The following is a 17683-nucleotide window of genomic DNA, read 5'->3' as shown; positions in this document are numbered from 1 at the left end:
TGGTTTGGAAAAATATTTTACCATTACTTCTCCTTTCAAGAGGCTGACCTTGGATTGTTAATCTTAAAAATATGCAGCACAGATCAGTTTTTCGTTTGTACAGAGGGAAAAAATGCCACGTTTCTCAGCTCACCTCCCGAGAATTTGTGGAAACAAACCCAAAAACCAGAGTGACTGATAAATGGATTAGAGGCTAATCCAGGAGTGACAAGAATTTCATGCTGTCACAGTTGGTTTTATCTTGCTAATTTGCCATTGTTTTCTTGCCCTCCCATTATTCTTGTTGCAATTTGCTATGCATCAACGTGTGCATGTTAAGAAAACTTGTAATTCTGTGTGAAATGGTTAAGCTGCAGCCTTGGAAGTGGAAATGCTTGCATTTTTAGGCTCTGCTGATGTATGTTATACCCAGGCTTCATCTCGGTTGCTCAGCTCAGGTGGCCCTAAAATTTCTGCTGAGCATTTGGCACAACTCACCCCCTGCTGTCGCAGGCTCTGCTGAGGAGGCTGCCAGGTCTGAGTCTGCTCCGCACAGGTCCCGAGATGCACCCCAACTGGTGCCAGGAGCAGCGGGGACCGTGATGCTGCTGGAGCAGGAGGGGGAGAGTAATCCCCCAAAAAACGTTTACCTACAGTTATGTGTTTTTCTCATGACCCTACTAACAGCTGACTTAGAGCAGGAGGGCAGTGCTGGAGGATTGCAGCAGGAACTGCCTGTGCGATGTGGCTGCGGTGGCAAAGCAGACCCGCAGGGCATCTGAACGTGGTGAATGCTGGAAGTTAAGGGGAGAAATACCGAGGAGAGCAGCCAATCTTCTCTTCTTCTTCAGCTTCTCTTCTTTGGGTGAGGAGCAGAGAGGTTTGAGCAAGAGCTGCATCTCTTCCTGCACTGCGGCGTGAGCCCTCGGGGCTGGTGTTGTTCACTTCTTGGGTTAAAAGCCCTATATTTCTGACTGCTTTGAGGGGGTTGGTATCACTGAATACAGGCACTTTTTTGGAGGTTCTTGCTGATAGTGGGAATTGGAGGTGACTCATTTCTGGAGAGTTTCATCTTTTATTGGCCGCAGGGAAGGAAGGAAGCAGGGTTTGCCGCGTCATTTACAGTTTGGGTGGCAGTTCCCAGATTTTACCCTTTTAAAATACATGTCATTTCCAGTTATGCTTTACAGGAGTGTGAGGAGATCGCTGTGCATTTATTGAGCAGATTTATTTTCCTATCCTGTTTCATCCTCACTCAGTTCTGAGAACTGGGGCACTATTTCACAAGACTAAGTCCACATGGAAGAAGCTGCAGGGTTTTTGATAGACTGAATAGTACAAATAACACAGCACCCAAATCACCACGTGGGACCGGGCCTGGTTGAGAATTAGAGCTGTGGGTAAAAGGTTGTGCAGGGTCAGGATGCCCAGGGGGACCTGGACAGGGGCAGGTCTATGGAGGCATCACACTGAAGAACCAAGGTGAGGAGCATCTCATGGGGGTGCTGGCACTGCCCCTTGGCACACCTGGTAGATGCTGGTAGGCTTGTTGGAAGGAGATCCTCTCTGAGATAGTCTGGGGCTCATCCCTGAGTCACCGTGAGTGGTCACGTATAGCAGCCAGACGTCTGCAAATGTATAGCAGCCATATGTCTGCAAAGGTAGAGCCCGACCTGGTGTAAGATAAACCAGCCCAGGCTCTAGCAGCAATTGCTATCGAGGCTAGTCCCCGAGGTTTGGAGGTTTCACAGTCAGAATGTAGTTAAATGGGAGACCCTCCCAAATGCCTTCATGTGTGTGGTGTGTGTGCTGGCCCCGCACGGAGCTGCAACTCCCCAGGTCTCACTCGGGTGATTTATGTGCCTGCGGGTAAATCACACTAATTGGCACATTGGGCAGAGCGTTTAAATGAACGCAATAAGGAGTTGTGTAATTAGGAGCATTTCAATAAATACTGAGATCATTAGACTCTATGATCCTAATGGAAAAGAAGAGGTATTCAAATCATCTACTATTTTTTTGCTGGTGGTTTTGCACCTTCTGACGCTATTTTTTTATAGCAGAATAGAGAAATCCAAGGGAAACTGTGGTCTCTTCGCAAATTCCCTCTTGATTCTGTTCCACAGAGGCCGAGTTAAGTTACAAGTGTCCGAGTGCAGGCAAAGCTGCCGGCTGCTCTGCGAGGTGAGGCTGGTGCCCGCAGCCTCCGGACAAGCTTTCACCATCAGGGACCCAAGGAGGAGCCAGGTTCACCCCATGCTCATGCAGGAGCAATTGGAGGTCAGCAGCAGGCCGCTAATTAGAGCTGCTCGTTACTGCTGGCCCCTGTTAGGTTTTGTGAAAATTTACAAAGAAGGTCATGGAGTTCAAATTGCGTTACTGGTGACCTGTGCACCCCTTCCTTTCTTCCTTCACCAAACGCTGATGATCTGATAAGTTTTAATCAGTGAAAATACTGGAATGAGAATACGCAACTGAAGTCAGTGTGATAAAGAGCTCCTCAGGATTGACCCCGCACTTACAAATGTTTGGTTATGAAATGTGGCATGCACGTATGAAAATATTTGCCTAAATGGGGTGGCCCGAACTCGCTGATGCCAAGGGAGGCTTGCTGCTCTCGCTTTACGCGAGGGTGGCGTGGGAATCCAGGAACCTGCCACCAGGCTCTGAGGAGGAGGGCTGGAGCACGGAGGAGTTAGTTTGTAATGGAAGAGGAAACCTTGGGGGAGCAGGAAGGGAACTGGTAACACAGAAGTGGTAGGATTTCAGCCCCTGCAAAAATAGGCAACCGATCGCCGTGATAAGGAGGAGAGGTTAAAGCGATGCAGATGCAAATGGCAAAGCTGTGTGCACCGGGGAGATTTAGCAATGTTAGGAGACACCCCGGAAAAAAGTAAATAAATGAGACACAGAAAAATGAAACTTTTGGTTTTTTGGTATCTTTTCATTCCTCCCATCTTTCTTCTGCCAGGTTCCAGTTTGAAATAGATTAATTTCTGTCTGTACCTGAAGGCCTGTTACAACAAATAAAGATCTGAGCAGGCAAATGGAATGGAAATATTGGGAAATTGCTTTTCTTTCTTTTTTTTTTTTTTTTTTTTTCTTTTTTAATGTTGCTCTATTTGGAAGAATGACCAAGCTTTTAAAGTGTGAATACAGCTCTGAATATATATGTATATACGGGGTGCTGCACGTCTATATTAACTGTTTCTGTTATATTATTTCCTACTTTTAATGCTCGAGGCCTTGTTAAAATGGGTTTTATGGCAATCTTTGTTGGAACGTTAATATAAAATGGACATGCATCATATATAATTGTCCACTGCAAAATGAAGCCAGCAGATCGCAGTTTCACACTGCAGTGTGACAGAAGTCTGCTTTTTCTTGTTTTCTTTTTTCCTGTTTCACTTCCAGCCCCACGCAGCCCCAGCCATGTGCTCCTGGCTCCGGTGTGCATCTCCAGGTTGCAAGAAAGCAGTGAAATGCTGAGGTCATTCATCTCTGAAAGCTTATAATAAGCTTATCAGGAAAGAACTATAAATACATCTTGTACCCCTCTTGCACTGGGAGACACTTCTTCAGGCCACGAATAATTAGGTTGGCCCACCTAAGCTAATTACAAGCTGTCTCACCATTGCAAACACCCTCAGGGTAACGTTGTTAGGACTCTCTTACCAGGTTAATGGGTTCTCTGTACTCTGAATATTAGGTTGACCTTTACCATTGCGGCCAAAAATGCACTGTATGGAATCTTTAGCCATGTGCCCATTTGTGATTTGTTAGCAATGAAGAGCCTCATCTCCTCCTTGGCTGGTGCTCGAGGGAGAGGAGAAGCCTACCTGGAGCAGACACCCTGGAGGCCGTCCATCGGCCCAAGTGCAACTCCAAGAACTTTATTGCAAGCCTTTTTGAATTGCAAGGTGGAAGCAGGTCCGTAGTTTGTCCCTGTTTGCATTTAGAGCCTCTGCAACATTTGAAAGGTTGCTTTTCTGCTGTGATTACCTTTCAGATCTAGTCAGTGTGTTGTCTGGCAAACTTGACCCACCTGCTTATCTTCAAGAAAACAAATGTAGCAGCTATTGCTTACTACAGAATGTGAGCAGAGCTGCGTTTTTTTATTTTTTCAGTGGGCTTGCTGTGATTTTGTTTTGACAGATTGAGCTGTGTTTCACTTCGCTTTCATTTTTCACCCTGTCAAAGGAATTTCTAGTGCTCGCCCCCTCGCCCCCCTCCTGCCTCTTGCTGTCTGCCTGGATCAGTGCACCGAAGCAGTGCCTCCCTCTCTGCATTGCTCGCCTGCAGCTCGCCGTGCTGCAGAGCTCTGAGCTGAAAATCCTGGTGGGAAGCTCAGGTCCAGCCCTGGCCATGGCGGTGGGCAGCACACTGTGCCCTAGGCTCGCAGCATCGCCCCGTGGTGGATATGCAGGAGGTTATAAGGGCAGGTGAACCTCCAAAGGGGGACGACTTAAGCAGCTTGAAAGTTTTGTTTGCCTTTTGTTCTGTGCTTCTTCTGAGCTGCCCTGATGTATGTGCCTTTGGCTGGGTCAGCTCCGCTGCTCAGCGTCAGGTGGGCCATGGCTCTGCCGCAGTGTTGTTGCAGGGAATGTGAGACTGAAGCTGTTCTCAGCTGTAAAACCTGGTTTGTTGAGGATTTAGGGCTTGGCTTCCTTCCATTCCTTCCCTCAGCTGAACTACACCCCTTGCACAAGCCCATGTTGCTGTCACTGTATTAGCCTAGGGAGTCTTCACACAGCTGATATGTTGCTTATATCAGGAGAAGGCAGCTATTTAACTAAAAGAATTAGAAAATTATAGGGTTTCCATCCAGCTCACTTGAATATTGGCACAGTTAAGCTGACCTGGCACTACGGGGTTGTAGTGATGAGTGAATGTCTGAGCCATGCTGATCTGAGCAAAAGGAAGCTGGAATCAGGTGTAAGCACAGCAGCTTCGTGACAGTGGTTTCTGAATGGCCTCGGTAACGAAGTGTTAGGGGAATCTAGCACGTGAGATGTTGTAAATACATCAGGCAAGGTGCAATCCCTGCCCCTGGGGAGCCTATGCACGAAAGAGGACAAAAGTACAATAACAGCGCAGCCGTCAGCATGGCGGTACGTGCGCCCTGCTTGGAAACCAGGCGTGCCAGCTGCCTCCTGGAGCGGGGCCGGGTGTCATAGATACCCGTGCTCTGTTTATCCTTGCAATCAGGCAGCAGCCCCGTGTTGGTGCAGGCAGTGCACACGCTGCTTTCCCTGACCATAAAGGCACCGGGCCCTCCCCTGTGCCTCCTCCTGCCTTGGGATGGGCTCTCCTGGGACCACCTAGCGCTCCTCTGCCCGTGAGGGATTTAAGCCATCATGATCACGTACCAAATCCCTAAGCACCTTTTCTTTCTTTCTTCCACACTTGGAGTACTGTTTTTGGAGGCAGTTTGCCTGCTTAATGCTGCGTTTCCTGAAAGTTGTTGAGCTTGCGGCGACCAACAGGCCTGACTCAACCGTGGAGTCTTCCAAATTCTCTCCCGGTCCCCAGAAGTGTTCTTAGGACAAGCAGAGGAGATTTATTTGTCTAGCTGGTCAGATGGAGGTTAGTGTGAAATAAAATACACGCATGTGCTCCTCTCACCCTCCCCTGGTGCCGGGTCAAGGCTGGCTTATTTTTCCTGGGTCCTCCCAGTGGCAGAGCCTCTGGGGGCTCTGGGCGCTGCTCCACAGCATCCTTCACGTTACACATCTGGTAGTAGAGAAAGAAATCCACTTCTATGTAGTCCAAAGATATTCCAGGGTAAATCACTAAGGGGCACATGGCTCTGTTACAGCTCTCTGCATGGCTGTGGGCCCGGTGCAGGCCTGGCCCTGCAGCGTGTCCCCTCTCAGGTGTCCGTACAATTTGGGACCCAATGTGTTGGGTACGCCTCGGCCTGCTCGTGAGGTGCACAGGGCAGGGCCAGGCTGCAGTCCTGGCCTGGAGGGGAGGGATTTATCTCCCAGAAGGTCTTTTCCTACAGCAAGTTGATGTTCAACGATGTGTGGCCCTCCTGGGGCTGAGCATCCCGCTCCTCTCCTGCCTACCACAGCTCCCTTCCCTGGTACTGGAGGGAGACTGCAGATGGAGGGGAGCTGGCGTTAATCTTGGAAACCAGCTTTTTCTTTCCCCTCCTCCCCTGCGAATGTTAAATGCTTCATTCTGTGCAGAGTTTAGCTACAGGTTACGTTTAAAATGTGTGCTGAAGCTGAAAGTGGCTGCGCTGGTAGCGAGAAAGAAATAAAAGCAGTGAGTTGAGATGGCAAGGTAGGAGACAAAGAGGCAGAGAGGCTGTAACTGACTGATTTATTACAGCCTAGAGAGCAACAAGTATTGCAGAGGACAAAATTCCTATAATGTTTATATACGGCTGTAAGAAATTGATCCCAGCTTAGGTATGTTTTGTTGCATGCTGCTGGTAGGAATCATAAAAGTAGTGTAGCAAAGTTTTGAACACGGTGTTACTGCTGATCTTTTCGATAGCCTTATTTGCCACAACAAAAACCTTTAATTTGTTATTCCTGCCAACTCCAGTTGTGTTTGCTTCAGACTCCTGTGCCGTTTCTGCTTGCAGAATTCAGTTCCTTCAGGCTGTCTTTTTATTTTTTTGTAATTCTCACTCATTGGAAAAAAAAAACACACACAAAACAACTTGGGATTTTGCAGAAGTACTTTTTTCACAGAGGTGTTTTCTTCCAGCTGGTATCTGTAGGGGAGTTTCCAGCTGAGGTGGGCCCAGCAAGTGTCCAAGGTCAGCCTCAGCACAAGTCCTGGCCTCCACAGGGACCTTTTCCACGTGTTGGTCTCCCTGCTCAGCACGTTCCAGCCATGCTGTGACCAAAGTGGAGGTGAGATGAACCATCCCGTGGGCTGCAGATGCTAGTGGAGTGGCAGTTTTAGAGCATTTTGGTTGCCACTGGGCATTGCCAACACCCTGTAGTCGTCAGCAGCCCAGGGCTCCAGGCTGCTCAGCAGGACCCTGTCCTGCTCTTCTGTCACATCCAGAGCTTTGGGACAGCCTTTCCTCTTGCTGTCCTTCCACCTGCCCAGGGCAGTACGTGGTCAGTCTTAGCATCCCTGAGCATCTGTGAGCCACCACTGGTAAATGAAGTTATTTTCACCTGTTTGCTTTCTCATGCTCTCTTTCAGTGAATGCTTTCAATTGCTTTTCTCTTGGATCTTCTCTAAAGCAACGGCATCCTGTGCCCCTTCAGGAATCATGTGCTGTAAAGCTAGTAGGATAAAAGCTATAAAAATAAAACACATGGCTTGCTTGTAAAGACTAAAACCAGCAATAAGAGACACAGGAGTGCTATTTTCCAGTCTGCTGCCTTGCAAGATCCTTGCTCCCCTCCTGCGGGGCTGCTGGTAGGGCTGGTGAAGCGATTCAGGGTGGTTGCACCTGGTGGGACTGGCTCTTTTGGTACAGCGACTGCTTAGCACTTATCCTGGCTTTGACTTCTCGTCTGATATCACAGTGCAGGCAGTGGCTGGCCTTCATTTTTGTGGATAACTCAGAGAAGACCGTAGATGCTCATTTGGCTTTTGCTTGCCAGAGGTTTGAGAGGTTATGAACCCTGTCTGCTGTTTCAGATGAGGAGCGTGGGGTGAGGGGAGGAGAATGCTGAGAGGCTGTTTCAGCACGGGTGGGATGGGTTTGGTCCAAACTGGTGGTGAACAGTGCAGTTCATGAGCTGCTGCAGCTGTTTTTAGCTGCCCATGTTCTTATGTTATTTCAGTAACGTGGACACAGTGTTGTGGAGCTGCATGAAAGCAGTTCTACAGTGATTAACCTGCTGATCTTAGGTCTCTGCGTGACTGCTACTTGCATCAATGGAAGTGGCACTTGCTGCTTACTTTCTGACAGAGCAATGGGGTGAAGGATTTTAATTGCCATTTCTAGTTTCACTGATGATAGCGAGTGGAAGGAGTCTGCAGCTGACATTCATTCTCTCGGAGCAATCATCCCGCAGGATCACGGAAAATGATAGCAGGGAGCAAAGTGCTGAATCCCATCCAGCCTGCTCCCACCAAGAAGGAAAATCAATGGAAGTACACCTAAAATGGCACTGACTGTGGGGAGCGGACCAGAGAATGTGGCACTCAGAAGAAAGGACTCGTTTCTGTTTATTATTTGTAGTTTTGCTTGCATCATGTCTGGCATTTTTTGGTATAGCTTTATGTGAAAATGATGCACAATTCTTAAGTTGCATGATGTTGGATACGAGGCTATTTTATTTGAAATTTCTTGGGCAGTAAAAAGGTTGTGCTAGGGAAAGACCGAGATTTTTACAAACTGCTGCCTATAACGTGGATTTCTGAGTTTATTTAGCTACCAGAAAAAGTGTCTTGAGCTTAATATTGCTATTTTTGTTATTACTATTATTTTGCTGCTGAGTGCTGAGTACCTTTGAGCCTTCACTGGCTGTAGAGGGAACTGCAAGATGTTCAGTACATCCGATACTTCCTATGTACAAGGCCCAACCATGGATTTGAGTGCCTGGCACCTCTAGAAAACATCTTGATTCGTGTAATGTAAACTCAGGACAACCAAATTAGAATCAGATGCTCCTTCCCAGCCCTCCCTCGCCCCCCGTTTCGGTCCCAAGCCAAATGGTTTACCGTGGAATACAGCTGAATTGCTTGCTTTATCTCATAAAACAAATAGGCCTTTGTTCCTCTCTCAGACTGATGTTTTCCTTAACTCTGTGTTGTGGCTTAGCTATGCTGTACCTTTCCTCTTCAACTTTTTGATTCCTCTCTTGCAGTTAATTTCAAATTCGGCCCTCACCAGTACCTGTCAGAGTTGTCCATTCCTTGCTGCAGGGATCCTGCTGCACAGACAGCGGAGCTGTGCTGATCAAGTCTTTGCTCTTGTTGTTTTTGTTTGGTTTGCTATAGTCTGTATCACTTCCCATTTACAACTGCTTTAATTGTATGGTTGGAAAAACCCGCTCACTCGGCATTGGGAAAGGAAGCGGAGCTTAAAAGGAAAGCAAAAATCCTTAATCTTCAGCATTTAATTTAATAAACAGTATTTTGGGGTTCCTTTTGCTACGTGCTACCTTTTGAACTCTGTAAGCCGGCATGCAGATCCAGTTCACAATCGCGTCACTGTGTTGAGCCGCGTAAGTAAACACTTTAAATGGGAGGAAGCACCTGCGTGTCGCTATTGTCTCCCCTCTTCCATTAGCAAAACTCTCCGGGCTGGCTCTGTTCAAGCCAAACCTTCCAGTAACCGCAGCTCCGCGGGCAGGGCGTGCGGCAAACCTCGTGCGGTCGGGCTGGGCGCTGCCATGGAGGGGAGCGTGGGTGTGCGTGTGGATCCACGGGCACGGGTGGGCTGCCAGGCACTCACGCATCTCCTCAGCCTGCGTGCCAAAAGAGCGGCTTGTCAGAAGCACGGGAATCAGCAAGGTAGGTGCCGGGGTTATACATACAACCAGCGAGAAGTCCACGAGACGAGCTTCAAAGCTGGAAACGCTGCCTTGTGTAGAAGAGCCTTAAAGGCTAAAATCTCATTAGTTTACCCAAGACAGGTCCGGAGGTGACTTATCAAGATTTAAAGGTATCTGCAAACAGCAGGTCTTTGCTAGCACAGAGCTTCTTTTGATCTAGGAAACAACAGCGTAAAGAAGTCCCATTACTTACTGCTGAATTTGGGTAAATTAAGCCTAGAAAATGCTAGGATGGATTTTCTGTCTCCAGTGCTGTGTGTAGCTAACAAGAAGTTGTGGGCAGAGTGGAGTGACCTAGACAAAGTGCCTGGTGGTGTATAGGAGACCTTGTTAAAGGAGTCTCACTTTTGGATTTCTGTTTTTTTCAACCTGTACATGTTAGAGGCGTTGGGTGGCAAAACACAGAGAGTATGGACTACAAGTCAGTGTGTTAAGTGTTCCTTTCTGGTGTTTGAGATACCTTTGGTAAGATGCTAACAGTTATACTATTTGTCCTTCTAATACGGGTTTTTATTTAGGAGAAATTGTCTTTGTGCCCTCTAGTGGAAAAGCTCTTTATCTAAAGGCTTCCAAGCTGGGGGAAGCTCTTGAAAAAAAAAATGGAATGGGCGAGAAAGGTCACGGAGGAACAGAGCAAGCCTGGAGAGACGAGGTGGCGAAAGGCAGATGTGCTCCATGCCACCTCTGCTTCAGTCCTCACGAAACATAACATTAATTATGTTCACATATACGTAACTTTTTCAGGTAGGAGTGATAAGGGACTGTGAATAGAGAAGGAAGAGATGATCCAATACTCCTGTTGGCCAGGCTTGATGAAATTGCCCTAGATTACCTGAAAAAAAACAGTCTCGGCAGTCACCGGACCACTGGTGATTGCCATCAGTGTTCACAGAGGATGTGGTGGGGATGGAAAAGGAGCAGAGCAAAATCCACGCCAGGCCTTTAACAGGAGAAGGGATGACCCAGAAAGTGCAGGACCAGAGAATTTGAGCCTGGTGGTGGAGGAATTTGTGAAGATCAGAGAGGAGGAAGAGGATGTGGTCTGAAGGAAAAGCTAACTGGGGAGGAAAAATAAAATAAAATGGTAAATCTGCCCAACTTGCCTTTGAATGGAATAAATACTAAATGGGTGCACAAGAGGGGCTTTTGATGTGACCAAGGCTTATGAGCAGAATTTCAGATCTTGGTGAACTGCAAAAACAGTTGGACCCCAGCAAGATGAAGCACAGGGAAGGTGAAGGTGCAGAAGGTGCCAGGAGCAGGAGCCCGATGGCCAAATGCAAGAGGAGGAGCTGGGAGGGATGTGCTGAGGGAGGCTGTTGGGGAAGGCCAGCTCCCATGAGTCAGGAGCGTCCCGAGGGCTGAAAAAAGGCTCACATCTCGCTCTGAGTCATCCTGACAGAAGTGCTGTAAGACTTAAAAAAAAAAAAAAAAAAAAAAAGGCTCACACTCACACTGCTCCGTCTGGAGATGAGCCACGCAGATTGGGGACTTGGAAAATGGGGCTGGAGAGGGGAGGTTGAAGGAATCGTGTCTGGAAATGCAAGCCTGAGCGCAGGCAATTCATTTTCTGACACATAAAAGATTTCTGTAAAAAGGATAACGATCCGTTTTTAGGAGCCATTGGGGGAAAATACCTTTATTTGCCGGAAAAAAATATTCAAGGTGAGTGTTGGGGGGGGGAGAATTTCTCACTGTGAGGGTAATGAAGCAGGAGCAAAAGAAATTGCAGCTCTGCTTCATGGGAGGATTTGCAGAGCAGTTCAATGAGTCCCTGCCATGGGTGGTGTGTGTTAAACCCATCTCCATGAGGGTTTGGGCGTGTGATTTCTCCAGAATTGCTTTCTACCCCTCCATCACCTTGGAGGGGTGGGAAGCAGGTGCCCATTTTCCGTGGGAAAACCCAGCTCACGTCAGGCAGTGACAAAAACATCGAGGAAGGTGTGGGATTTTTTTCTGTGGCACTCCTTATTAAATGTTTTCTCTTGCTCCCTGTCCATCCCCATGCAGGGTCTGTTTTAGTCGTGAACCCATCAGTTGCTACCGGGGCTTTCGGGGGCCGGGGGTCAAAACCAGTAGCAGTGTTGTGGGCCGTGGCGTGGGTTTGGGATATAAATTCTGCTCTCGGTGCAGCCATGAAAGCTTCAAGCACCGTTGTAGATCACAAGGAACTGCTGCTGTCCCATAGATATTTCCTGCCCTCTCTCTTCCCGTCTGCAGCTCCCCTTTGGGGCATCACAACAGCAGCAGAGGTGACCGTGGGGGAGTCCCCACACCCCCTCCCGCCACTGCCACCCTTCCTCTTGTGGGGTTGTCATTTTTGTTTGAATTTTAATTGCAAAAGCCGTTACATCACCGGTTATTTGCTGTGTGCCATGAGTCACTGTTTACATTTGCTGCTGTTTGCATCTCCTCTCCCCTGCCCGGTGCCCGCGGGCACAGCTCGCCTCGCAGCATCTCTGAGCCTCAGCTTCTGCTCGTGTCTGCGATGCTCTGGGCTCCCATGAGCACAGGGAGAAGCGAGCTGACAGTGAAGATCCAGGATTAGGCTTTTTATTTTTATTTTTTCCTTTCCCTCCTGGCATTTTGTAAGGGCCCTTGGTTGAGCAAAAAAAATCCCTTGGGGACTCCTTCCCTGAGATCTCTGCGCTTCAGAAGTCTCTCATTCCTGCCAGGCGGCGAGATCGATGCCGCGTTTTCTGGCGTATAGATTTCAGGAAAGGGGGAGGGAAGCAGTTTAAAAGGGCTTTTCTTTGCAATTAATCAGATGCCCATGCTCCACCGTCTGCTTTTGTACTGGCAGGGGTTAACCCACACGTGCATTTGTCATGGAGAAGGAGGAGAGGGGGACGTCCTGCATGAGCCCACGGTGCAGGAGGGATTTTGTGGGGCTCTGCTCTCACTGCCCCTGCTCTGCATCGTGTCCAGGGCTGTTTGGTAGCAGGGCTGGGAAGGGAAACTGGATCTCTGCTTTGGCCGTTTTGCCAGGTTTATTTTGGGTCCAGAACAGCGTTTTGCAACACATCAAAGCTCAGCGTGTTAGGCACTGTGAAGCAACCAGTGCTGACGCCTTTTTGCACCAAACACCTCCTGAGACAGCTGATGCCCAGGAAACTTCACAAGTGCTTTCAAGCTTTTGGGCTTTCAGCACACAGCAGGACACGGGTTGCTCAGGTGCGAGACATCCCCACCAGTTGGGACGTGGCAGTGTGTCAGGGCAGGGCTGAGACCTCTGTGGCTAGCAGCGTGGTGCTGGTGGTGGCAGTCGCAACCAGCTTGCCCCAGGGCTGCTCAAGACTCGTGCCTCAGTTTCCCTACCTAGGGAGAGGGGTCAGCGACTGTTCTGCAGAGAGCTTTGAGCTCCGGGGGTTAGAAATGTTGGCTAAGAGCTTGTCCCTGTCTGGAAAATCCCACCAACCCCTCATGGGTGAGCAGCCTCGACAGAGAGCAGGCAGGTTGTCAGGTGTGAAAACGCCCGGTTTGACTTTGTGAAGTGTTCTCAGGTGGCCTACTGGATGTACATTTTTACCCTATTTGTAATGCAAACCCGTTTAATTATCTCCAATTCACAAATCCCTGGTTCTGCGCTTGAGCGCCTGTAAGAAAATGATCATCTCGTAGGGGACAGCAATCAGCGTCGGAGGAGACGGGGATGGATGGCGGGTGGTAAACGGTGGCAGTTCCAGCAACTGCAATGTATAATTTAAGTCACTTACATTTAATCATCCTTTAAACACCGAATTTCAGTCTCTGCTGCTCGACTCTCTGGAAGCTGACGGCTTTTTAATGCCACTAAAGAAAAGGCTGACATTTCTCCAAGCCCTGGCCGCTTCCGTGCGGCTGGTCGGCGTGTTGGTGCTGCAGCAGGGAGCAGGGGCTGGGCTCTGCGTCGCCTCCCCCGGCCCCAATTTTGGAAATCCTGGTTGTTTTACCCAGCCATAACATCTGCTGGAAATACCCTGGCACACGAAACAGCTGCCGGGGGTGGGATTATGGATCTGGGCTCGGGGTGGAGCAGCTAACCATATTCTAGCAATTCAGCAGGTTGAAGGGTAAAGCAGACAAAGCTTTGGGCGTCATGGGGAGCCCGCTGGTCGCAGACACCTCTGCGGGGTTGTCCGAGGGAGCTTTGCTCAGTCTGCTGGTGGTGGGCACACGAAATGCTCCCTGTTACCTGTGGTGGTGGTGCACGTGGTACCTGTCTGCATTCTGGGGGGTTGTGGATGTCTGTGTGCATGTGTGTAGGCATTCCGAGATATGCACACACATTTAAAGAAGAATGGTTTTCTTTTTTAAATAAAAGCAGATGGATGAGGCAGACGAGCAGCTCTGCTTGCATTTAGGATCCGATGGGGTTCTGGTCCCTGCCTGCCCCCCATCCACCCGCCCCCTTACCCTGACAGACAACCTAACTATAAAACAACTTAATTCATGCCTTCCACTTGGCGAATGGTCAATGGCATTAGCAGAAGGATTTCATCTGTAAAATATACGAAGGGGCTCCTAGGGAGCGAGTCCAAGCAGAAAGTGTTAACTGTAAAGGGGAGCCAGGCTCTGGCTGCACGGGGCAGAAGACTGCAGCCTTGATGTGCAGTTGCACATTGGGTTGGCATTGCAGCAGCCTGTTTGCCTCCATGGAAATAGGTAATTTTTGTTGTGCCTAGCAGTCAAATTGTAGATCCTTAAATTAGGAGCTGCCACTTCTGTTTAGACTAAAGTTTGCTTTTCCGTATATGCATGAGAATATCAGCGCTTAAAGCCTGCTGAGCTGAACCAAGTGTGCGCTGGATTTGCAAACAAGCCCATTAGTGCTTGCGGAGGAAGGGGCAGCGGGGAGGAACATCTTAATGAGGCGGGGTGAAGAGTTGACGTGAGGACACGGAGTGCTTGGAGCCACCGTTTGCTGAGGGAGGAACCCGGCAAACGCGCGTGGTGCTCGGCCATGGGGGGGTTGTGAGGAAGAGGAGGGTCCCAAGCCACCTCTCCATCCCCTCCTGCAGCATTGGAGGTGCTTTGGGTGTGGGTCAGGAGGTGATGGAGAAGCTTTCGTCTGTTCCCCCAGCGTATTGGGGGCTGCAGCTCAGTGTCGGGGCTGCGTTGCCCCAGCATGAGCTGGGCTGGGGGTGTGGGCATTCCTTTTTTATTATTATTTCTTATTTCTAGTGGTGCTTCACTCCCAGAGGTGGTTGAGAATTGGCAGGCACCAGCAGGCAACATTGCATTGGCCTTCATTGGGAGTTTCACCTCCAAAATTAGGGGATAGGGCCTGGAACCTCTCTGGAAATATTGGGATTTGGGGGAAGGGTCTTAAAATGATATGGACCCTTTCTTCTGTGCCTTTACTGCTCCTCAGATTGTGCTCCTTTTCTTTTTTTTTTTTTTTTTTTTCTCTTTTTAACCATTTTAAAGAAAGAGCGCTTTGTCCTGCCAGGAAGAACTAAAGGAATAATTGGGACTTTATCCTGTGAATGTCACCTTGTTTCATATTATCGAAGTAATGGTGGAGAGCTCGTTTCCCTGAATTTATTCATTGCTCAGAATTACACACGGCATAAATTTCTGAAAAAAAATATTTTAGATGTTCATGGAAGTTGTGAGTTGAGCTCAAGAAAAAGATCAGTTAGCTACCTAAGCACCCCTCAGCCTCAGTATTGGAAGCAAAGGTAGACGGTAAGGGGTTTTTAGCTCTAGGATGTTTCATATTTTCTGATGTAAAGGGTTTTTTTTATTATTATTCCATAGGCAAAAATGATGATCTAAGAGGCTTTTACTTAATAAAAGTGCATATTTCTACTTTATCGCATGACTCCAGGAGCTGAGTTTTTTTAGCCAACCATCAGATATGTGTGAAAATCATCGGTCTTGGCAGCACTGAAGTCGTTAAGGAGAAGTTCAGCACTGCATTTGCTCAGAACCCAGCGCGTTGGGATTGGATGGGCTGCAGCAGCCTGGCGTGGTTAAAGCTCCTCTCACAAATGCATGTGATTAGATTTTGAAGTTTATTTTCTGCCATGCTTGATAGAAGTGTATTCACTGCGGTGATGGACTTTTTGAAGGTGAAACCCTGGAGAACAGCAGGTTGCTTCTTTGGCAAGTTGCTGGTGTAGAAGCTGGAGATGAAGACACCGAGAGGTGTGCTCGGGGTGTGATGGCTGGGGGGACTGGTTAAGGACCAAAGAACCCAACCAAACAGCAACCAGTCAGCAGAAAATAAATAGCCCCCCAAAACCTTAACGTGGCCAAAGTCTTCCACCAGCGTAACCTTTTTCCCATCCCATATGGGAATCACTGTACTCGGATACAGCTTCCTTTATGGACTGCAAAGTCAGATGGGCCCTGTCTGGCTTGAAAATCTAAGATTTACTTATAAAAATATTTAGAGCATAAGAGAATGAACAGTTTTTACTTGGTAGAAACAGTGTCTTTTGTTTTTCTGTTAGCCCAAACAGCTGATCAAACACCTACCCTTTAAACTGTCGGAGCATCCTTCTGGGCTGAATGTTTAAAAGGTATTTCAAGCCGAAGGTTTAGTTTGTTTTTGAGAAAGCTACAAGCCATGGAAAACAAGAGCTTATAAAGAAAGGGCCTCGACCATAATCACCATATGATCTTACAGTAAAGACAGTCTGGCTTTAATCTTTCTTTAGGCTTACCGATCTGCAGTCTCAGCCCTGGCAAGAGGTGACTCCAAAGACTGGCGCTTGCTTTGTCAGTCACGGGGAAGGCAGCAGGGCAAATCCTTTCCCCTTACTCTCATGTACATACTGAAAGCACGGCTCCTTACCCCACTGGCTGCACTGCACTGCTCTTGCACCCCCAGAGCCCGTGCTCCAGTGCAAGGGCATGTTTACAGACTGGGAAGACTTGGGAAAATAGCATTATTTACGAGGCAGATGCACCAAAGAGCGGGTATTTCTGCAGCTGGAGGTGCGAGTCAGCGTGCAATAGGGCCAAGCTGGCAGCGGTGTCCTGCATCGACAGGACGTGCACGACAAGCTCTAGGTTTAGGATTTTCATCCTCAGTATGACACAGACACGTCGTGGGGATCCTGTTGTCAAACGGGCAGTGAGAGCAATGGGTTTTCTTGCGGAGTGCAGGAAACATAAGGAAAGCGTATGGAAATTGGAGCGGGTTTTGGTGCAAGATTGCTGGCAGCCTTCAGCTCCGGGGAAGCGGTAGTCCCCGAACCCAGTGTGTGCTCTTGCAGCCGCGGGGAAGCAGCGTGCTGCTTTTGTCCTCCTGCCCGTTTCCCATCCCGATCTATAAGATTTCACGTCTTGGCTCCAGCAGCGTTGCTTATATTGCCGTCACTGTTGGGATCCTGGAAGAGGCTTTTTTGACAGCCGCTTGGGAGCCGTTCCTTATTTGCCTCGGCTCTGGGTTTACAGTAACGCAAGCAATGTGAGACTATTTAGCAGCTCTAACAGGGGTCAGGGCCCTGTTGTCTTAGGTATTGTAAAAGTGCCTTGTAAAAGGCTGTGTATTATCCAAATGCTTTACAGGCAAGGCAAGCAGAAGAAGGGCTAAGCCCGGCACTTCCAGCTGCTCTTTAGAGGTGGGAAACTGAGGCACTACCAGACATGCAGGTGTGTTTTGGCAGTGCCTGAAGCAGGACCCCAATCTCCCGTGTTTTGTTCATATGAGTTGATTTCGACCCGGTTGTTAGAACAAGCTCTCCCTGTGTGCAATTTGCTTGCTGCTTTATCCCCTTTGCAGTTTAAATGCTTTGAAACGGATCCAGGATAAAGCTCGTCCACGGCTGGTGCTGGGACATCTCTAAGCTGCTTTCAGGGAATCTTTTTCCCCTTGAAACCTGGCTGGCGAGGGATTTGGAGCATGCTCAGTGTCCCGCACACAGGTACGGGCAGAGGAGCGCCGTGCTCACACCCTCCTCCAGCAGCGGCCGTCGGTCTGTGGGGATCCCAAAACGGAGTAAGGGAGTGGGAAAAGGAGGCAGGTAAGGAGTGCTGAGCTTGGTTCAGGCAGCGTAAATGAATTCTGGGGCTGGTTGGTTTATTTTTCCTCTGCCTAGGACGCAAGGAAGAGGCTTGAGTAAGAGGGAGGGAGTCTGAAAGCGTTTCTCAAGGTGCATCCCGCACTCGCTGCTCTTTGTTCGTTCCCCGTTCAGAGCCCATCGTTCGGAGCCATCTTGAGAGCTCGGGTTAATTTGGTTTGTTTCTAATTAAGCTCCTCATCTGCTGGCTGTCAGGGCAGGGTTCTC

At 48.7% G+C, this 17683-nt stretch overlaps 1 protein-coding gene across 1 annotated transcript in view; it reads left to right on the top strand.

Moving 5' to 3' along the window:
- Positions 1-9247: 9247 nt before the first annotated feature.
- Positions 9248-17683, top strand: part of MAGI1 (membrane associated guanylate kinase, WW and PDZ domain containing 1) — a 274553-nt gene continuing 266117 nt past the window's right edge. The window contains 1 exon segment of the mRNA XM_084292717.1: positions 9248-9420. Coding sequence (XP_084148843.1) covers positions 9300-9420 — 121 coding nt within the window. The 5' untranslated portion in view covers positions 9248-9299.

The sequence above is a fragment of the Netta rufina genome, assembly GCF_964035555.1.
Source record: "Netta rufina genome assembly, chromosome: 10".
Lineage (NCBI taxonomy): Eukaryota > Metazoa > Chordata > Aves > Anseriformes > Anatidae > Netta > Netta rufina.
Note: the sequence above shows the minus strand (reverse complement) of the source record. Positions and strands in the feature narration are given on the sequence as shown.